Source organism: Zalophus californianus, chromosome 1, assembly GCF_009762305.2.
Source record: "Zalophus californianus isolate mZalCal1 chromosome 1, mZalCal1.pri.v2, whole genome shotgun sequence".
Lineage (NCBI taxonomy): Eukaryota > Metazoa > Chordata > Mammalia > Carnivora > Otariidae > Zalophus > Zalophus californianus.
Genome location: NC_045595.1, coordinates 96,477,596 through 96,496,652, shown reverse-complemented (window position 1 = coordinate 96,496,652; position 19,057 = coordinate 96,477,596). Strand labels below are relative to the sequence as shown.

The 19,057-nt window shown below is 43.2% G+C and overlaps 1 protein-coding gene across 6 annotated transcripts in view; it reads right to left on the bottom strand.

The window, feature by feature from the left end:
• The window catches only part of CLSTN2 (calsyntenin 2), a 647,841-nt gene that overhangs the window by 17,761 nt on the left and 611,023 nt on the right, over positions 1 to 19,057 (bottom strand). For all 6 annotated transcript variants that reach the window (XM_027584719.2, XM_027584723.2, XM_027584720.2 and 3 more), the window contains 2 exons: positions 9,208 to 9,356; positions 7,063 to 7,280 (listed from right to left, as the gene is read on the bottom strand). In XM_027584719.2, coding sequence (XP_027440520.2) covers positions 7,063 to 7,280; positions 9,208 to 9,356 — 367 coding nt within the window. The remainder of the gene's footprint in view (positions 1 to 7,062; positions 7,281 to 9,207; positions 9,357 to 19,057) is intronic.

The window sequence follows — 19,057 nt, the reverse complement described above, 5'->3', positions numbered from 1 at the left end:
AACAAACCATGTGAGAAGAGAGCAAGAGAAGAAAGGAACAAAGAAGAACTACAAACACAACCATAAAGTAACAAAATGGCAATAAGTACATACCCAGCAATAATTACTTTAAATGTTAATGGACTAAATGCTCCAATAAAAAGACACAAGGTGGTGGAATGGATAAAAAACCAAAACCTATCTCTATAATGCCTACAAGAGACTCATTTTAGACCTAAAAACACATGCAGACTGTGAGTGAAAGGATGAAAAAGCATGTATCATGCAAATGGAAGTGAAAAGCAAGCCAGAATAGCAATAGTTCTGACAAAATAGACTTTAAAACAAAGACTATAACAAGAGACAAAGAAGGACATTCTCATAATCATAAAGGGAATAATCCAACAAGAAGATATAACAATTGTAAATATTTATGCACCCAACATGGGAGCACCCAGATACACAGAGCAGCTAATAACAAACATAAAGGAAGTAGTCGATAGTAGTACAAAAGCAGTAGGGGACTACAGCACCTCACTTACATTGATGGATACATTATCCAAACAGAAAATCATCAAGGAAACAGTGACTTTGAATGACACATTGGGCCAGATGGATTTAACAGATACATTCAGAACATTTCATCCTAAAACAGCAGCATATACATTCTTTCAAGTGCGTATGGCACATCCTCCAGAATAGATCACATGTTAGGCCACAAAACAAGCCCCAACAAATTCAAAAAGATCGAAGTCATACCATGCATCTTTTCTGACCACAATGCTACGAAACTAGTAATCAACCACAAGAAAAAAATCTGGAAAGACCACATTAAGTAATGTGAACATTAAATAATGTGCTACTAAACAGTCAATGGGTCAACCAAGAAATCAAAGAGGAAATAAAAAAATACATGGAGACAAATGAAAACACAACAGTCCAAAATCTTTGGGATGCAGCAAAAGCTGTTCTAAGAGGGAAATTTATAGCAATACAGGCCTACCTCAGGAAGAAAGAAAAATCTCAAATAAACAACCTTCACCTAATGGAACTAGAAAAAGAACAAACAAAACCCAGAGCTAGCAGGAGGAAGTAATTATGACTAGAGCAGAAATAAATGATATAGATACTAGAAAAAGCAATAGAACAGATCAATGAATCAGGAGTTGGTTTTTTGAAAAGATCAAGAAAATTGATAAACCTTTAGTTACATTCATCCCCCCCAAAAAAGAGCTAAAATAAAATCAGAAATGAAAGAGGAGATATAATAGTCAATACCACAGAAATACAAAGGTTTATAAGAGAATGTGTATAACAAATCATATGCCAACAAATTAGATAACCTAGAAGAAATAGATAAATTCCTAGAAACATATTACCTCCCAAAACAGAAGCAGGGAGAAATAGAAAATTTGAACATGCCAATTACCAGCAATGGAATTGAATCAGTAATCAAAAACCTCCAAACAAATGTCCAGGACCACATGGCTTCACAGGTGAATTCTTTCAAACATTTAAAGAAGAGTTAATACCCATTCTTCTCAAACTATTAAAAAAAATTGAAAGAAAGCATCCAAATTCATTCTATGAGGTCAGCATCACCCTGATACCAAAACCAAAGACACTATCAAAAATGAAAACTAAGGCTGGGGCTCCTGGGTGGCTCAGTTGTTAAGCGTCTGCCTTCAGCTCAGGTCATGATCCCAGGGTCCTGGGATCGAGCCCCGCACTGGGTTCCCTGCTCAGCGGGAAGCCTGCTTCTCCCTCTGCCCGCTCCCCCTGCTTGTGTTCCCCTCTCTCACTATGTCTCTCTCCGCCAAATAAATAAAATCTTAAAAAAAAAAAAATAAAAGAAAACTAAGGCCAATATCCCTGATGAGCATTGATGCAAAAATCCTCAACAAAATATTAACAAACTGAATCCAACAATACATTAAAAAAATCAGTCACCATGATCAAGTTGAATTTATTCCTGGGATGCAAGGATGGTTCGATATTCACAAATCAATCAACGTGGTACATCACATCAACAAGAGAAAAGGATGAAAACTGTATGATCATTTCAATAGATGCAGAAAAAGCATTTGACAAAGTACAACATCCATTCATGATAAAAACCCTCAAGAAAGTAGGGTTAGAGGGAAGATACCTCAACATAATAAAGGCCATATAGGAAAAACCCACAGGTATATCATACTCCTTGGTGAAAAACAGAGCTTTTCACTAGGATTGGGAATAAGACAAGAATATCCACTCTTACCACTGTTATTAAACATAGTACTGGAAGTCTTAGCCAGAGCAATCACACAAGAAAAAGAAATAAAAGGCATCCAAGTTGGTAAGGAAGAAGTAAAACTTTGACTATTTGCAGCTGACATGATACTATGCCTAGAAAACCCTACAGACTCCACCAAAAAACTACCAGAACTGCTAATTCAGTATGGTCGCAGGATACAAAATCAGTATACAGAAATCTGTTGCATTTCTATACACTAATAACAAAACAGCAGAAAAAAGAAATTAAGAAAACAATCTCATTTGGGGCACCTGGGTGGCTCAGTTGGTTAAGTGTCTACCTTCAGCTCAGGTCATGATCCCAGGGTCCTGGGATTGAGCCCTGCATCAGGCTCCCCACTCAGGGGGCATGTGCTGACCCCTCTCCCCCTGCCCCTCTCCCCCCACCACCCATGTGTGCTCTTTCTCTCTCTCTCTCTCTCTCTCATTTGCACTCTTTAAATAAAATCTTTAAAAAGAAAACAATTCTATTTACAATTGCATCAAAAATAATAAAATACCTGGGAATAAACTTAACCAAGGAGGTAAAAGACCTGTACTCTTGTAAACTATAAAACATTGATGAAAGAAACTGAAGGTGACACAAAAGGGAAGATATTCCATGCTCATGGATTAGAATAACAAATATTGTTAAAATGTCCATACTACCCAAAGCAATCTACAGATTTAATGCAATCCCTATCAAAACACTGACAGCATTTTTCACAGAACTATAACAACAATCCTAATATTTGTATGGAATCAAAGAAGACTCCAAATAAAGCAATCTTGAAAAAGGAAGACAAAACTGGAGGCATCACAATCCCAGATTTGAAGATGTTCTACAGAGCTGTGGTTATCTAAACAGTATGGTACGGGCACAGAAAAAGACACATAGAACAGAGTAGAGAGCCCAGAAAAGTCAATTAATCTATAACAAAGGAGACAAGACTGTACAATGGCAAAATGACAGTCTCTTCAACAAATGTTGGGAAAACTGGTCGGCTACATGTAAAAGGATGAAACTGGACCACTTTCTTACACCATACACAAAAATAAACTCAACGTGGATTAAAGACCTGAGAGACCAGAAACCATAAAAATCCTAGAAGACAGTGCATGCAGTAATTTCTCTGACATTGGCCATAGCAATGTTTTTCTAGATATGTCTCCTGAGGCAAGGGAAAGAAAAGCAAAAATAAACCACTGGGACTACATCAAAATAAAAAGCTTTTGCACAGCTAAGGAAGCAATAATCAAAACTACAAATAACCTACTGAAAGGGAGAAGATATTTGCATATGACATATCTGATAAAAGATTAGTATCCAAAATATATAAGGAACTTATACAACACCCCCAAAAGAAATAATCCAATAAAAGGTCAGAAGACACGAACAGACATTTTTCAAAGAAGATACACAGATGGCTGACAGACACATGAAAAGATGCTCAACATCACTCATCATCAGGAAAATGTAAATCAAAACCACAATGAGACATCAGTTTACACCTGTCAGAATGGCTAAAATAAAAAACACAAGAAACAACAAGTGACGAGGATGTGGAGAAAAAGGAATCCTCATGCACTATTGGTGGGAATGCAAACTGGTGCAGCCACTGTGGAGAACAGTATGGAGGTTCCTCAAAAAATGAAAAATAGAACCACCATATGATCCAGTAATTCCACTGCTGGGTATTTACCCAAAGAATGCATAAACACTAATTTGAAAAGACCTATGCACCCCTACTTTTATTGCAGTATTTACAATAGCCAAATTATGGAAGCAGCCCAAGTGTCCATCGGCAGATGAATGGATAAAGAAGAAGTGGTGTGTGTGTGTGTGTGTGTGTGTGTGTGTGTGTGTGTGTGTGTGTGTGTGTGTGTGTGTGTGTGTGTAATATTATTCAGCCATAAAAAAGAATGAAATCTTGTCATTTGCAACAACATGGATGAATCTTGAAATGCAGTAAGTCAGACAAATACTATATGATTTCACTTACATGTGGAATTTAAGAAACAAATGAACAAAGAAGAAAAGAGACAAATAAAAAAACAGACCCTTAACTCTAGCGAACAAACTGATGGTTATCAGCGGGGAAGTGGGTGGGGGATGAATGGGTGAAATAGGTGAAGGAGATTAAGGAGTGCACTTGTGATGAGCACTGGATGATGTACAGAACTGTTGAATCACTATATTGTACACCCAAAACTAATATAACACTGCATGTTAACTATACTGGATTTAAGAAAATAATAAAAGTGGTATTTATGGAGTGCTTGCTATGGGCCAGGCACTGTGCAAACAATCCTAACAGATAGATATTAAATGGGGTACTATTATCCCCATTTCACCAACGGTGAAGTGGACGGGCTGGGGGGTAGGGCAGATTGCCCAGGCTTACACAGATATTAGGGGAAGAGCTGGGAGAGAAGCCATGACTTTCTGATTCCACAGTTTATAAATTCATAACCTTTGGGCTAGTAGTCTTCAAATGCTTTTGATTTTGCAGCCCTTTTGGGAAAAATTTCTGAACCGAGATCATTTAAATATGTATAATTATTTATTTATAAAGTGGACTAATATATTTTGTATACTATAAAGCATTTATGAAAATAGAAATTAAAAAGGATTTACAAAAGAGGAGAGAATTACTTTAAATAATTATTTTCTATTTTAATTTTTTAGTGATACCAAAAATATTTTTTGCTCTCACCAGATCTACATTATTATAAATAATTTCATATGCTTTTTCGATGCTTGTCATTCTCAGTGGCTTCATGTTTCACCGGCAAAATCTAAAATCACATTAATATACATTGAAGGCCTATCATTAGCGACAGCATATGTGTATCTGTATTTCAAATGGCCTTTGCATGGTTTCTGGAGTTTTTTGCCAGCTTCTTACCAGGTCAGTTTAGGTCATCCTTACTCCTACCTCTCCGTGTGGCCGGCTGATTGCTCACACTAGGTAGGGGGCATGGTATAAATGTTGAGCATTTTCTCATTGTTCTTCTGTGGATACATTACAGGTTCTATCTTCCATCTGTACTTCTCTTGATTCCCACTGTGCTGAAGGGACTGTGCTGGGCTCAGGTATTTAGAGGCGAATCAGCCGTGGTTGAGCGCTCATGGAGCCCCTGGTCTGGCTTCATTAACCGATAACTGCCACCGAGGGCTAGCAAACGTGGCGGGGTGGGGGGTGGGGGGTGGGGGGTGGGCAGGGAAGCATCAGTCATGGGGGGCGTACAGAGCAGGAGAGCTAGCCCAGTCGAGGGGGCAGGGTGCTGGCGGGGGAGATGTTTGCCAGCAGTAACGCGGATGGGGAGGGTCAGGGACCTACCAGGCAGAGGGTAGGGCATGAGCAAAGGTGAGAACACAGAGGTGTGAGAGAGAGGGGCGTACATGGGGGACTTGCCTGTCTTTGGTACTGAAACAGCACAAAGAGGAGGAGGTCAGTAGGGGCAGAAGATGTTGCTGGGGTGGGTCACTGAGGCCTGCTGGCAAATACCATGAGCCTCCTTACTTAAGGCATCCATAACAACGATTATCCTAACAACAATAAGAGGAAGATGTAGAAAGTAACCATAAGAGCTCTCGGGCACGTGGCTCTGTGCTCTGCCCGCACTTCTCATAAACAGAAGGTGAGTTAGAGCCCCAGGTAACTGCTTTTCCCTGGCATTGCCTGTCAGCCAGGAGCAGGCCTAGCACGTCCACACGCTCCCAGTTATAGCCTGGCAACCACCGTGGTCAGAGGCCCTTCCTTTTCCCATCTGATTGTGGCTCCAAATGAGGGGAAGGGAAAGCTCACAGGCCCTAATGCACCTGGGAGTGTCACTAGGCAAGGGCCCTGTCCTGGCAGGGGCACTTGGAAGACGCCAGCTATTGTCATGAGCTAAGAAGAGCTGCACTGGAGGCACCCCATTCCCAAGGGACTAGGGTGGTTTAAGGCAGTGAGTAATTAGGACTGTTAGAGGAGCAGCCCTTCAGGGACTCAGGCCCATGGGCTCCAGCACATCATTAGCAGCTGCTTTGGAGGCAGAGAGGGAGAGCTAGAAGTCCTCTCCTGGAGGAGGCCGCAGAGGATGGTTAAATGGGTACTTCCCCTGTAGATCTGGGCCCTGGGTTTCCCTTTCTCCCTTCCTTATCCTTCCTGTCACCACCCCCTCCCCGCCAGCTGAGTGCACCATAGCTTTCCGTGCAACGGAGTGTTTCTCCCTGGCAGATCATTCCAATTACTCTGCCTCCATCAGTAGCCCGCCCAATAATGGACATGTTGGAGAGTTCCCTGAGAGCTGAGACTAATGCTGCTGGATCAGACCTGACTTTCACTGTGAATCTGTTAAGGTGCAGCTAAATGTTTTCTTTGTGCCTCTTTAGCTTTTCTTCCGATCATCAAAATAATACATGCTCACTATTGAACATTTTGCATTTGCAGCCAAGTGAAGGGGAGTGGAGACAAATTGGCTCATAGGCGTCTCAGAGAACAGCACTGTTTGCATCAGGTGTGTTTTCTTCTTGGCATTTTTCGGTGTGTGTTGTAGGTACCCTGTAATTTGCATCTTGCTTTCTTTCATTTACCATTTGGCATAAATGTCCTCCCTCCAACATCCTATCACGTACATGCGTGGACCGGTTATTTGCCAAATAGTTCATTTCCCTCCTGTTACTTGTGTTGTTTGCAGGTTTGTTTGCTTTGCTATCAGAAATTCCCTGCCGTGGTGAACAATGCTATTGGCCTGAAGTAGGACTTGGCGTGGCTCTGAGAGTGGAAGGCTCCCGCCCCATGACCCAGTGTGCATCTGTACCTGTGGTCCTCAGGTCACCCGGGGCCTCGGCTTTGGCAAAGGTGCTCACGATCTTGAGGTCCGGGAAGAGGGTCACCCCTCGGGCACTTTCAAACTGGGTGGTGGGTCTCCAGAGGTGGTCCGTGCCCCGGAGGCTGATCTGGGGCTCAATGGCCTGCAGCACCATCACATAGGCATCCATGTCGGGGACGCTGATGCACACATCTTCTCCGAAGCACCTGGGAAAACAGCTGTGGTCACGGCACTGAAGAGCGAGCCATGAACGCATCCACCATGTGGCCGGGGACGAGGAGACACACAACCACCTCTCGTCCTTGCCAAGGTCTCTGGACTGCCTCGGAGTCTCAGAGGGTATCAACAGACATTCAGATTGAAAGCCACATGATAGTCAAAACTAATAGCCATCTAGGGACTTAAGAGGATTGGCTTCTGGGAGAACTGGGAATCTTCGGTCCCAGCAACAAGTAACTGCTAAACCCTTAATTATCCTTTAACAAAGTAATCAGTGGTAACATTAATTAGCCACTGCTTGGTATGTGCACTAGGATTTGGTAAGCAAATTGCCGTCTAACTGGTTGGGTACAGGCATCTTGCTGAGACCCCAGGGCTGAACTCTCTTGTGCTCGTGCATGTTGTCTCTCTACGAGGAGCTCCCACAGTGCCCCTGTTGTAGATGTGCCACGGATCATCTCCTTTCTCCTGATACACTGCCACAGAAATACCTGGAAGGCAGAATGCTGTGACTGCATGAGCAAGGCCTGGGAAGTTAGACAAGGTCCATGGCCTGGCTCTGCCACTGTGAGGCTGGGTGACCCTGGGCAAGATGTGACTCCTGGGAACCTCAGTTTCTCCATCTATACAGGGGGGATGACAAGAATTAATTACCTCATAATAGCAAGGATTAAATGTGCTGACATATAGAAAGGAAGCCGATGCCAGAGGCTGCGTCGTGGGTGGAGCTCAGTAAATGTTGGCAGACCTGACACCCTCATCAGATTGCATCAGGCATGCGAGTCACTGGCACTCTCTGCTGCTCATCTGGGCCAAAGCCCTAGGCTACAAAGAGCGCCAGGGCCCAGATGGCCGCTCTGGGAATGCTGGGTGGACTCCAGCTGGTGGCGGCTGTCAACTTGTAGCCCTTGGGAAAGTTCCTGAGGGAAGTGCAGTCTGGGTGGACACCATGCTGGGGAACTCCCTCTTCTTTGGGGTGAGCAAGTTGTGGGAGCGGTGGTGTGTTCCTGCCCCTGGTTTTGTCTGGTCTTCGCTGCACCAGTCCCCAAGGGCACTGTGCCGCTTGTCAGTTTATGGAAGCCCGGTCCCTCTCTTTGACTGCAGTGCGGAGCTGAGCTGGAGGTGCTTGCTCCCTATGGCAGGCCTCCAAGGGTGGCCCTTAGTGTAAAGGGGGGCGTGCCTCCTTTGTCACTAGAACTACTGAATATGATTGCTGCCTGTGGGGTTTAGCCTGGCACCTGTCCCTGCCCCAGGAACGTGGCCGTCAGCAGACCCGTCTTTCCTAGCCTTGTTCCTGTCCTCTGGCTTCTTCTCCCGGCTCCAGGGACTAGGTGACTCCCCTTCTGCCTGCCAGGAGTTTTTCTGGGGTCCCATCCTTGCTGCCCTACCAGGCAGTTGCTGTGGCTGAGAAACGATCTGATGGACCAAGAAGGGAATTATCCACAGGCTTCACTAGTAAAGAGTCTCATCTCCTTTACTGAACTCTGATCCCCTGGGGACAAGAACTCCCTTTCTCTTGCATATTTGTGGTATTTAGTTGCTCTACAAAGCTGGGTTGGTTGATTTAATCCAATTTAATAAACGTTTGTCAAGTACCTACTATGTACCAGCTTCTGTAACCTTAAGTCAGACCCCTAAAAACCGAGCTTTCTGAGAATTTATAGGGTGCAGTACTACACTGGATTCTGAATTAAATAGAGAAAGCTGGATTTGCGCTGGCAAAGCAACGGAACATTTTCTTTCTGAAGACAACAAGAAGAGAACACAGATCCACTGGGGCATCCTCATCAGGATAGCAGAGAAACTGCAAATAGTGGACAAAAGATGAATTCTGTTTTGCCAGGGAACATTCCCCAGGGACCGTCCCCACCGCCTCAGCTGGGGCCCCTGGCTGACCAGCGTCTGTCTACTCACTGGACTTTGGAAGAGACTCTCAGGCGCCGCACACCCGCCGTCGGGAACTGCCTGGAGTTGATGTAGGACACCTTCTGGAGGGCGCGATTGATGTTCCCAATGTCGTCACCTTCCATCACCAGGACGGACTGTGAGGGGTTGAAGTGGTACTGGAGGAGGAAACGGGGTGGTGGCATGGGGGACAGTGATCAACAGCGGAGCCCACCATCTCCATGGACAGGCCACGAAGGCCCAGTGTCTCCAGAGCGTCTGCAAGTGTAGCAGCCATGCACATGGATGACAGTTTTATTTACTTTTTTACACTCTCTTTTTTGGATTATGTTCAGTTAGCCACCATATAGTACATCATTAGTTTTTTGATACAGTGTTCAATGATTCTTTAGTTGCATATAACACCCAGAGCCTCTGATGACTGTTTTAACCCCTCAAACAATCCCTGCTACCCCTGGGGGGCTTCCAGGCTGCCCCTGTAAGATCCCCGGGGGTTTGAAACTCTTGAGCCACAGGATGGGATTCTGAATCCCCATCACAGGGTTCTTGTGGTCTAGCCCGTGGTAGGGTGGCCCCTGCCCCGTGCCGCTGTGGGGTCCTGAGCATCCTTTCAGCCCTTGGACAGCCTGCCCCGTCAGCTGGCTGCCTAGAAATGGGGCACTTTGGCTCCTTTCACTGGTCTGGTCTTTGGCCTTGAACTGCTCCTCAGTTCACCCTGTGCTTCTGTTCCTGATCCATGCTTCCAACCTTACAGCTCATTTTTCAGTTAATGGCTCTCCTTCTCTCCTAGATCTCATTCCTGGTCTTGCTTCCCCGGGGCTCTACTCTGCTTTCCCAGGAGTTTTGCTCACTTGCTGTGTCCACTCATGCCAACTGTCCCGGGCCTATTATCTGTTTATTCATCTCAGAGTCCCCCATATCCCACACTTGGTGAAGGTCTGGGGGCTACGATGCTCTCCACCCAGTCACTTGAGTTGTCAAACCAGATAAACCAGATACAGACTCCTGCTTCTCCCTGCGAAGGCCCCGCAGTTACTCTTCCTGGCATCGAGCATGGAGAACTGCCATGGGACGGGTCCCGTTTGCTGACCTTCACATGCCTCTGAGCAGGAATCATTATCAGTAAGATGTCAGGAGCTTATCAGCACATTTGGCTGGTGTGTCCAAAGTTCACGTCACAGGAAAAGGAGATCCGGATATATTTTTATCTATTTATTTTTAAGTAATCTCTATACTCAATGTGGGACTTGAACTCACAACCCCAAATGAGTCAAGAGTTGCGTGCTCTTCCAACTGAGCAAACCAGGTGCCCCGGATCTGGATATATTTTTATGTAGCTACTCGGCAACGTTTTTCTTTGGATAATATATTGACATAATTCAAACATACATATGTATTAAGTGAAAGTGTCCATCTTATTCCTATCTACCCAGTTTCCAATATCCCGTCCCACAAGTGGTCACTGTTATATTAATTTCTTAGTGCCAGCTTGCATTATTGTCCATTATTAGTTGCTTCCCCTCCCAGTGGGAGGCTTATACATGCCTGCCCTATTGTCCATAGGCTTGACTATGTGATGTAGGGAACCCTTCTCTGCAAGATGCACATTTTTTTTTTGCCCTGTTGTATTCAGTAGTGCTCCTGTGGCTTGCTTGGCCAATGAAAGGTGGGCAGAAGTATTATCTGATTCACACTCATGTGGAAGACTTCACAGCCAGTTCCTGGTTTGCCATGTCCCTTTCCCTCTGCCATGAAACCTGCCAGGTTCTCTTAGGGCCTGGTCCATCAGCCTGGGTCTCACAGTGGGGGTAGTATGTGGATCAGAGCCAAAGCCAATATATAATGGACACTGGGTGTGGACAATAAAAAAAAAGTTGTATAAACCACTGAAATGTTTTAGTCACTTGTTACTGCAGCATTACCTAGCCTATCCTGAAAGTTATACTTCAGCATTCTTATGAATACAGATTTCCTTTTTTCTCCTTTCTTTCACCAATGGTAGCTTTTTACATACTTTATTGTACTTTAATTGTTTTACTTAGCTCATATCCTGGAGACTGTTTTGTGTTAGTACATCATAAGCTTCCTCTTTTTTACCACTGTATAATATTCTACTGTGTATAAAATTATAATTTATTTAACCAGTTTCTTATGGACATTTGGATCATTTCCAATCTTTTACTAATAATGTGACAATGAATAATCTTTTTTTTTTTAAGATTTATTTATTATTTATTTTGAGAGCATGAGAATGAGAGAGAGAGAGAGTACATGAGATGGGGGAGGGTCAGAGGGAGAAGCAGACTCCCTGCTGAGCAGGGAGCCCGATGCGGGACTCGATCCTGGGACTCCAGGATCATGACCTGAGCCGAAGGCAGTCGCTTAACCAATTGAGCCACCCAGGCGCCCGACAATGAATAATCTTGTACACATTTCATATGTGCGCAAATATATATCTATTGGATAAATCCCTCCATGTGAAATGGTTAGGTCCAAGAGTATATGCACTTTAAATTTTGACAAATGTTGCCCAATTCCCCATTGCTAGGAATGATATCAATATACACTCCCTCTTCTAGTGTATGGGAATGCCTCTTTTCTCAAAACCTCAACAGAATATGCTGTCGTTTGGGATTTTTGCCAGTCCGATAGGTGATAAATGCTACCTTAGTGTAGTTTCAATTTGCATTTCTCTTGCCATGAAGGAGACTGAGTATGTTATTATGAGTTTAAGGAAAAAATCCATCCATATTAACTTTTCCCTGATCTGACTTGGTTGTCTTTTTAAGAGTTCCCTGTTCTGTGCCTGGACTCTAAAAGGAGGTGGGTGTCCCATGAGTAGTAGTGATGACACTGACCCACATAAGGTCCCTGTAATGTGATCCCTAGCCTACAGAGAGCTTAATCCTTGCCTCCTTCAACTATCATTTGTTTTACTGTTACCTCCTCCTTGAGGCCACCCCAGCTTCCCTCATTTAGGTCCCCACTGGGCTCCTGTAGTGCATGAAATGGTAGTACAATGATTACATACAATGACCATGAGCTCACAGAGGACAGGGGCTCCAACTCTTATCCCTGAATCCCAGAACCTAGCCCTAGTACCCTGCAATTCCATTAGATGAACGGGTAAATGTTCCCCCTTGGCCCACATTTTACTCAGTATCATCTCCGGGTTACTCCCCAAAAAGACCTTTTCAGTCACGGTCTTTTCAGCAAAGGCTCTGTGGGAGTCATTATCAGTGCTCACTAAGCCCAGCTCTCCTTTGCCTGCTCAGCATCCTGGAGGCTACACTTGGCCTCAGCCATCTGCCGTTTGTGGGCGGGTCACGTGACTGCATCTGGCCAATGAGGTGTGAGAGGAAGTGAGGCAGGGCTCCTGGGCTGAGGCCATGAAGAGCCCTGCATGATGCTCCAGGCTTCTTCTTCCTCCACTTTGGTGGGTGGGGTGTTCTCAGCAAAAACCCCACTCCACCTCCTGGGCTTGATGTGAGAGAATAATAAACTTTTAAGCATTAAAGCATAGGGATTTTGGAGTCATTTGTTACTGCAGTATTTTAGCCCTCGTCGAAAAATTGAACCCTTTCCAGGCAGGATTCTCACCCAAGGATATGTGGCATCATTGAAAGATCATGGGCTGTGTGGATTGCAGTAACCCAGTTCCAGTGCAGACTACAGAAAGAACTTTGGACGATTTACTTCGCCTTTCTGGACTTCATTTCCTCATTTAAAATAATGGCGATAGGGTGGGGGCGGAGCAAGATGGCAGAGGAGTAGGAGACCTGGATTTCGTCTGGTCCCAGGAATTCAGCTGGATAGGGATCAAACCATTCTGAACACCTACGAACTCAACAGGAGATCGAAGAAAAGAAGAGCAGCAACTCGCTGAACAGAAAAGCGACCACTTTCTGGAAGGTAGGACGTGCAGAGAAGTGAATCCGAGGTGATATTCTGGAGAGAGACGGCGGGGGAGGGGGCCTCCGTGGGCCGCTTCTGGCAAGTGATAGAGCCCCGGAGCACAAAATCGGAACTTTTAGAAGTCCGCTCTGCTGAGGGACGTCGCTCCAGTGGCTAAGCGGGGGATGGAACCCTCGTGGGACAGTGTGATCTCAGGACCCTCGGGGGTCACAGAAAGACCAGGGGTGCCTGAGTGTGGCAGAGCTCCCAGGTATCGGAGCGGGGAAGCCAGCTGCAGAGACAGAGCCGAGGCGCGGGCTCTCAGCTCGCGGTTGCCATAAACTGTGATCCGCGGCATAGTCGGGCCACTGCTCCTCCAGCAGGGAACCAACAAGTGGCAGATCAGGGGAGACTCCCCTTCCTCCCCGGGGAGGAGCGGTGTGGGAGCACACCGCAGGGATCTGCTGGGTTTGGAGACTCCACACCGGGTCAGGTGCCAGAGATAGAAACACTCGGTCACAGGCCAGGTGAGCACGGAGTGCGGCCGGAGACCGGGGAAACGGGAGTGAGTGACTGCTTTACTCCGGGGGCGCACTGAGGAGCGGGGCCCCGAGTTCTTGGGTCCTCCAGAGCGGAGATTGGGAGGCCGCCATTTTCACTCTGGTCCTCCAAAGCTGTACCAAGAGCTTCCAGGGAACAAAAGCTCCCGAGAGCAAACCTGAGCAGCTTGCTTAGCCCGGACCGACAAGGGCGGGGCAATTCCGCCTCCGGCAAAGACATTTGGGAACCACGGCAACAGGACCCTCCCCCAGAAGATCAGCACGAACAGCCAGCAAGCCAAGACCAAGTTTACCGATCAAGGAGAACGGGAGAACTCCAGCGCTAGGGGAATACTGCACATAGAACTCATGGCTTTTTTTACCATGATTCTTTAGTCTTTCAAATTTAATTTTTTTAACTTTTTTTTTGAATTTTTCTTTATCCCTTTTTCAACCAACATCTTATCAATTCCTTTTTTAAAAATCATTTTTATTTTTCATTTTTAGAGTCATATTCTATCCCTTCATAGTAGTTATGCTTATTTTTGGCATATATATAAGTTGTTCTCTCTTTAAAATTTTGAGATATGGTTTCTTCTAACATCAAAATATATCCTAAATCTCTAGTGTATGGCTTTGTTCTAGTCTCCTGCCTGATCACATTCTCTCCTCTTTCTTTTTTCTTTTTCAATCCTCTTCTTTTTTCAAACAACTTCTTATCAATTCCTTTTATAAAATCTTTTATAATTTTCATGTTTACAGGCATATTCCATCCCTTCATCGTATCAACCCTTATTTTTGTACATATATAAGTTTTTCTTTCTTTAAAATTTTGGGAGGCACTTTCTTCTAACAGACCAAAATACACCCAAAATCTAGTGTGTGGCACTGATCTATGCACCAGCCTGATCATATTTGATCGTATTCTATTGTTTTGTTTTGTTGTTTTTGTTTTTATCTTTTTTTTCTGTTTCTTTTTTCTCTCTTTCCCTTTCTTTTCCCCTGGTTTCAGGTCTTTTCTGATTTGTTTAGAGTATATTTTCTGGGGACGTTGTTACCCTGTTAGCATTTTGTTCCCTCATTCATCTAGTCTCTAGACAAAATGACAAGATGGAAAAAATCACCTCAACAAAAAGAACAAGAAGCAGTACCAACTGCCAGGGACCTACTCAATATGGACATTAGTATGATGTCAGATCTAGAGTTCAGAATGATGATTTTAAAGATACTAGCTGGGTTTGAAAAAAAGCATGGAAGTTATTAGAGAAACACTTTCTGGAGAAAAAAGAACTAAAATCTAACCAAGTTGAAATAAAAAAGGCTATTAATGAGGCACAATCAAAAATGGGAGCTCTAACTGCTAGAATAAAAGAGGCAGAAGAGAGAATTAGCGATATAGAAGACCAAATGATGGAAAATAAAGGAGCTTAGAAAAAGAGAGATAAACAACTACTGGATCATGAGGGCAGAATTCAAGAGATAAGCAATACCATAAGATGAAACAACATTAGAATAATTAGGATCCCAGAAGAAGAAGAAAGAGAGAGAGGGGCAGAAGGTATATTGGAGCAAATTATAGCAGAGAACTTCCCTAATGTGGGGAAGAAAAGAGGCATCAAAATCCAGGAGGCACAGAGAACCCCTCTCAAAATCAATAAAAATAGGTCAACACCCCAACATCTAATAGTAAAAATTATGAGTCTCAGAGACAGAAAATCCTGAAAGCAGCTCGGGAGAAGAGATCTGTAACCTACAATGGCAGAAACATTAGATTGGCAACAGACCTATCCACAGAGACCTGGCAGGCCAGAAAAGATTGGTATGAGATATTAAGAGCACTAAAAGAAAAATATGCAGCCAAGAATACTATATCCAGCTAGGCTGTCATTAAGAATAGAAGCAGAATCAATGTCCACAATAGCCAAACTGTGGAAAGAGCCAAGATGTCCATCGACAGATGAATGGATCAAGAAGATGTGGTATATATACACAATGGAATATTATGCAGCCATCAAAAGGAATGAGATCTTGCCATTTGCAACGACGTGGATGGAACTGGAGGGTGTTATGCTGAGTGAAATAAGTCAATCAGAGAAAGACATGTATCATATGACCTCACTGATATGAGGAATTCTTAATCTCAGGAACAAACTGAGGGTTGCTGGAGTGGTCGGGGGTGGGAGGGATGGGGTGGCTGGGTGATGGACATTGGGGAAGATATGTGCTACGGTGAGCGCTGTGAATTGTGTAAGACTGTTAAATCACAGATCTGTACTTCTGAAACAAATAACGCAACATATTTTAAGAAAAAAGAAAAAGAAGAAGATAGCAGGAGAGGAAGAATGAAGGGGAGTAAGTCAGAGGGGGAGACGGACCAGGAGAGATGATGGACTCTGAAAAACAAACTGAGGTTTCTGGAGGGGAGGTGGGTCGGGGGATTGCTTAGCCTGGTGATGGGTATTAAAGAGGGCACATTCTGCATGGAGCACTGGGTGTTATGAACAAACAATGAATCATGGAACAGTACACCAAAACAAATTATGTAATATATGGTAATTAACATAACAATAAAAAAAAAAGAATAGAAGCAGAGATAAAATCTTCCAGGACAAACAAAAACTAAAGGAATTTGCAAACATGAAACCAGCCCTACAAGAAATATTGAAAGGGGTCCTCTAAGCAAAGAGAGAGCCTAAAAGCAACATAGACCAGAAAGGAACACAGACAATATACAGTAACTGTCACCTTACAGGCAATACCATGGCACTAAATTCATACCTTTCAATAGTTACCCTGAATGGAAATGGGCTAAATGCCCCAATCAAAAGACACAGGCTATCAGATTGGATAAAAAAACAAGACCCATCGATATGCTGTCTGCAGGAGACTCATTTTAGACCCAAAGACATCCCCAGATTGACAGTGAAGGGGTGGAAAACCATTTACCATGCTAATGGACACCAAAAGAAAGCTGGGGCGGCAATCCTTATATCAGACAAATTAGATTTTAAAACAAAGACTCTAATAAGAGACGAGGAAGGACACTATATCCTACTTAAAGGGTCTATCCAACAAGAAGATCTAACAATTGTAAATATCTATGCCCCTAACATGGGAGCAGCAATTATACAAGGCAATTAATAACAAAAGCAAAGAAACACATCGACAAGAATACAGTAATAGTGGGGGACTTTAACACCCCCCTCACTGAAATGGACAGATCATCTAAGCAAAAGATCAACAAGGAAATAAAGACTTTAAATGACACGGTGGACCAAATGGACTTCACAGATATATTCACAACATTCTATCCCAAAACAACAGAATACACATTCTTCTGTAGTGCCCATGGAACATTCTCCAGAATAGATCACATCCTAGGTCACAAATCAGGCCTCACCAGTACCAAAAGATTGGGATCATTCCCTGCATATTTTCAGACCACAATGCTTTGAAACTAGAACTCAATCACAAGAGGACAGTCAGAAAGAACTCAAATACATGGAAGCTAAAGAGCATCCTACTAAGGAATGAATGGGTCAACCAGGAAATTAAAGAAGAATTAAAAAAATTCATGGAAACCAATGAAAATGAAAACACGTGTTCAAAATCTTTGGGATACAGCAAAGGCAGTTCTAAGAGGAAAGTATATAGCAATACAAGCCTTTCTCAAGAAACAAGAAAGGTCTCAAATACACAACCTAACCCTACACCTAAAGGAGCTGGAGAAAGAACAGCAAATAAAGCCTAACCCCATCAGGAGAAGAGAAATAATAAAGATCAGAGCAGAAATCAATGAAATAAAAACCAAAAGAACAGTAGAACAGATCAACGAAACTAGAAGCTGGTTCTCTGAAAGAATTAACAAGATTGATAAACCCCTGGCCAGACTTATCAAAAAGAAAAATGACCCAAATCAACAAAATCATGAATGAAAGAGGAGATCACAACCAACACCAAAGAAATATAAACAATTATAAGAGCATATTATGAGCAACTCTATGCCAGCAAATTAGATAACCTGGAAGAAATGGGTGCATTCCTAGAGATGTATCAACTACCAAAACTGAACCAGGAAGAAATAGAAAACCTGAACAGACCTATAACCACTAAGGAAATTGAAGCAGTCATCAAAAATCTCCCAACAAACAAAAGCCCAGGGCCAGATGGCTTCCCAGGGGAATTCTACCAAACATTTAAAGAAGAATTAATACCTATTCTTCTGAAACTGTTCCAAAAAATAGAAACGGACGGAAAACTTCCAAACTCGTTTTATGAGGTCACCATTACTTTCATCCCCAAACCAGACAAAGACCCCATCAAAAAGGAGAATTACATTCCAATATCCTTGAGGAACCTGGATGAAAAAATTCTCACCAAAGTACTAGCCAATAGGATCCAACAGTACATTAAAAGGATTATTCACCACGAGCAAGTAGAATTTATTCCTGGGCTGCAAGGTTGGTTCAACATCCGCAAATCAATCAATGCGATACAATATATTAATAAAATAAAGAACAAGAACCATATGATCCTCCCATTAGATGCAGAAAAAACATTTTACAAAGTACAGCATCCTTTCTTGATCAAAACTCTTTAGAGTATAGGCATAGGGGGTACATACCTCAATATCATAAAAGCCATCTATGAAAAACCCACAGTGACTATCATTCTCAATGGGGAAAAACTGAGAGTTTTCCCTCTAAGGTCAGGAACATGGCGGGGATGTCCACTCTCACCACTGCTATTCAACATAGTATTAGAAGTCCTAGCCACAGCAATCAGACAACAAAAAGAAATCAAAGGCATCCAAACTGGCAAAGTAGAAGTCAAACTCTCACTCTTTGCAGATGATAGGATACTTTATGTGGAAAACCCAAAAGACTCCACCCCAAAACTGCTAGAACTCATACAAGAATTCAGTAAAGTGGTAGGATATAAAATTCATGCACAGAAATCAGTGGCATTCCTATACACCAACAGCAAGACAGAAGAAAGAGCAATTAAGGAGTCGATCCCACTTGCAATTGCACCCCAAACCATAAGATACCTAGGAATAAATCTAACCAAAGAGGCAAAGAATCTGTACTCAGAAAATTATAAAACACTCATGAAAGAAATTGAGGAAGACACAAAGAAATGGAAAAACGTTCCATGCTCATGGACTGGAAGAACAAATATTGTGAAGATGTCAATGCTCCCTAGAGCAATCTACACATTCAATGCAATCCCCATCAAAATACCATCCACTTTTTTCAAAGAAATGGAACAAATAATGCTAAAATTTGTATGAACCAGAAAAGACCCTGAATAGCCAGAGGAATGTTGAAAAAGCAAAGCAAAGCTAGCAGCATCACAATTCCGGACTTCAAGCTGTATTACAAAGCTGTCATCGTCAAGACAGTATGGTACTGGCACAAAAACAG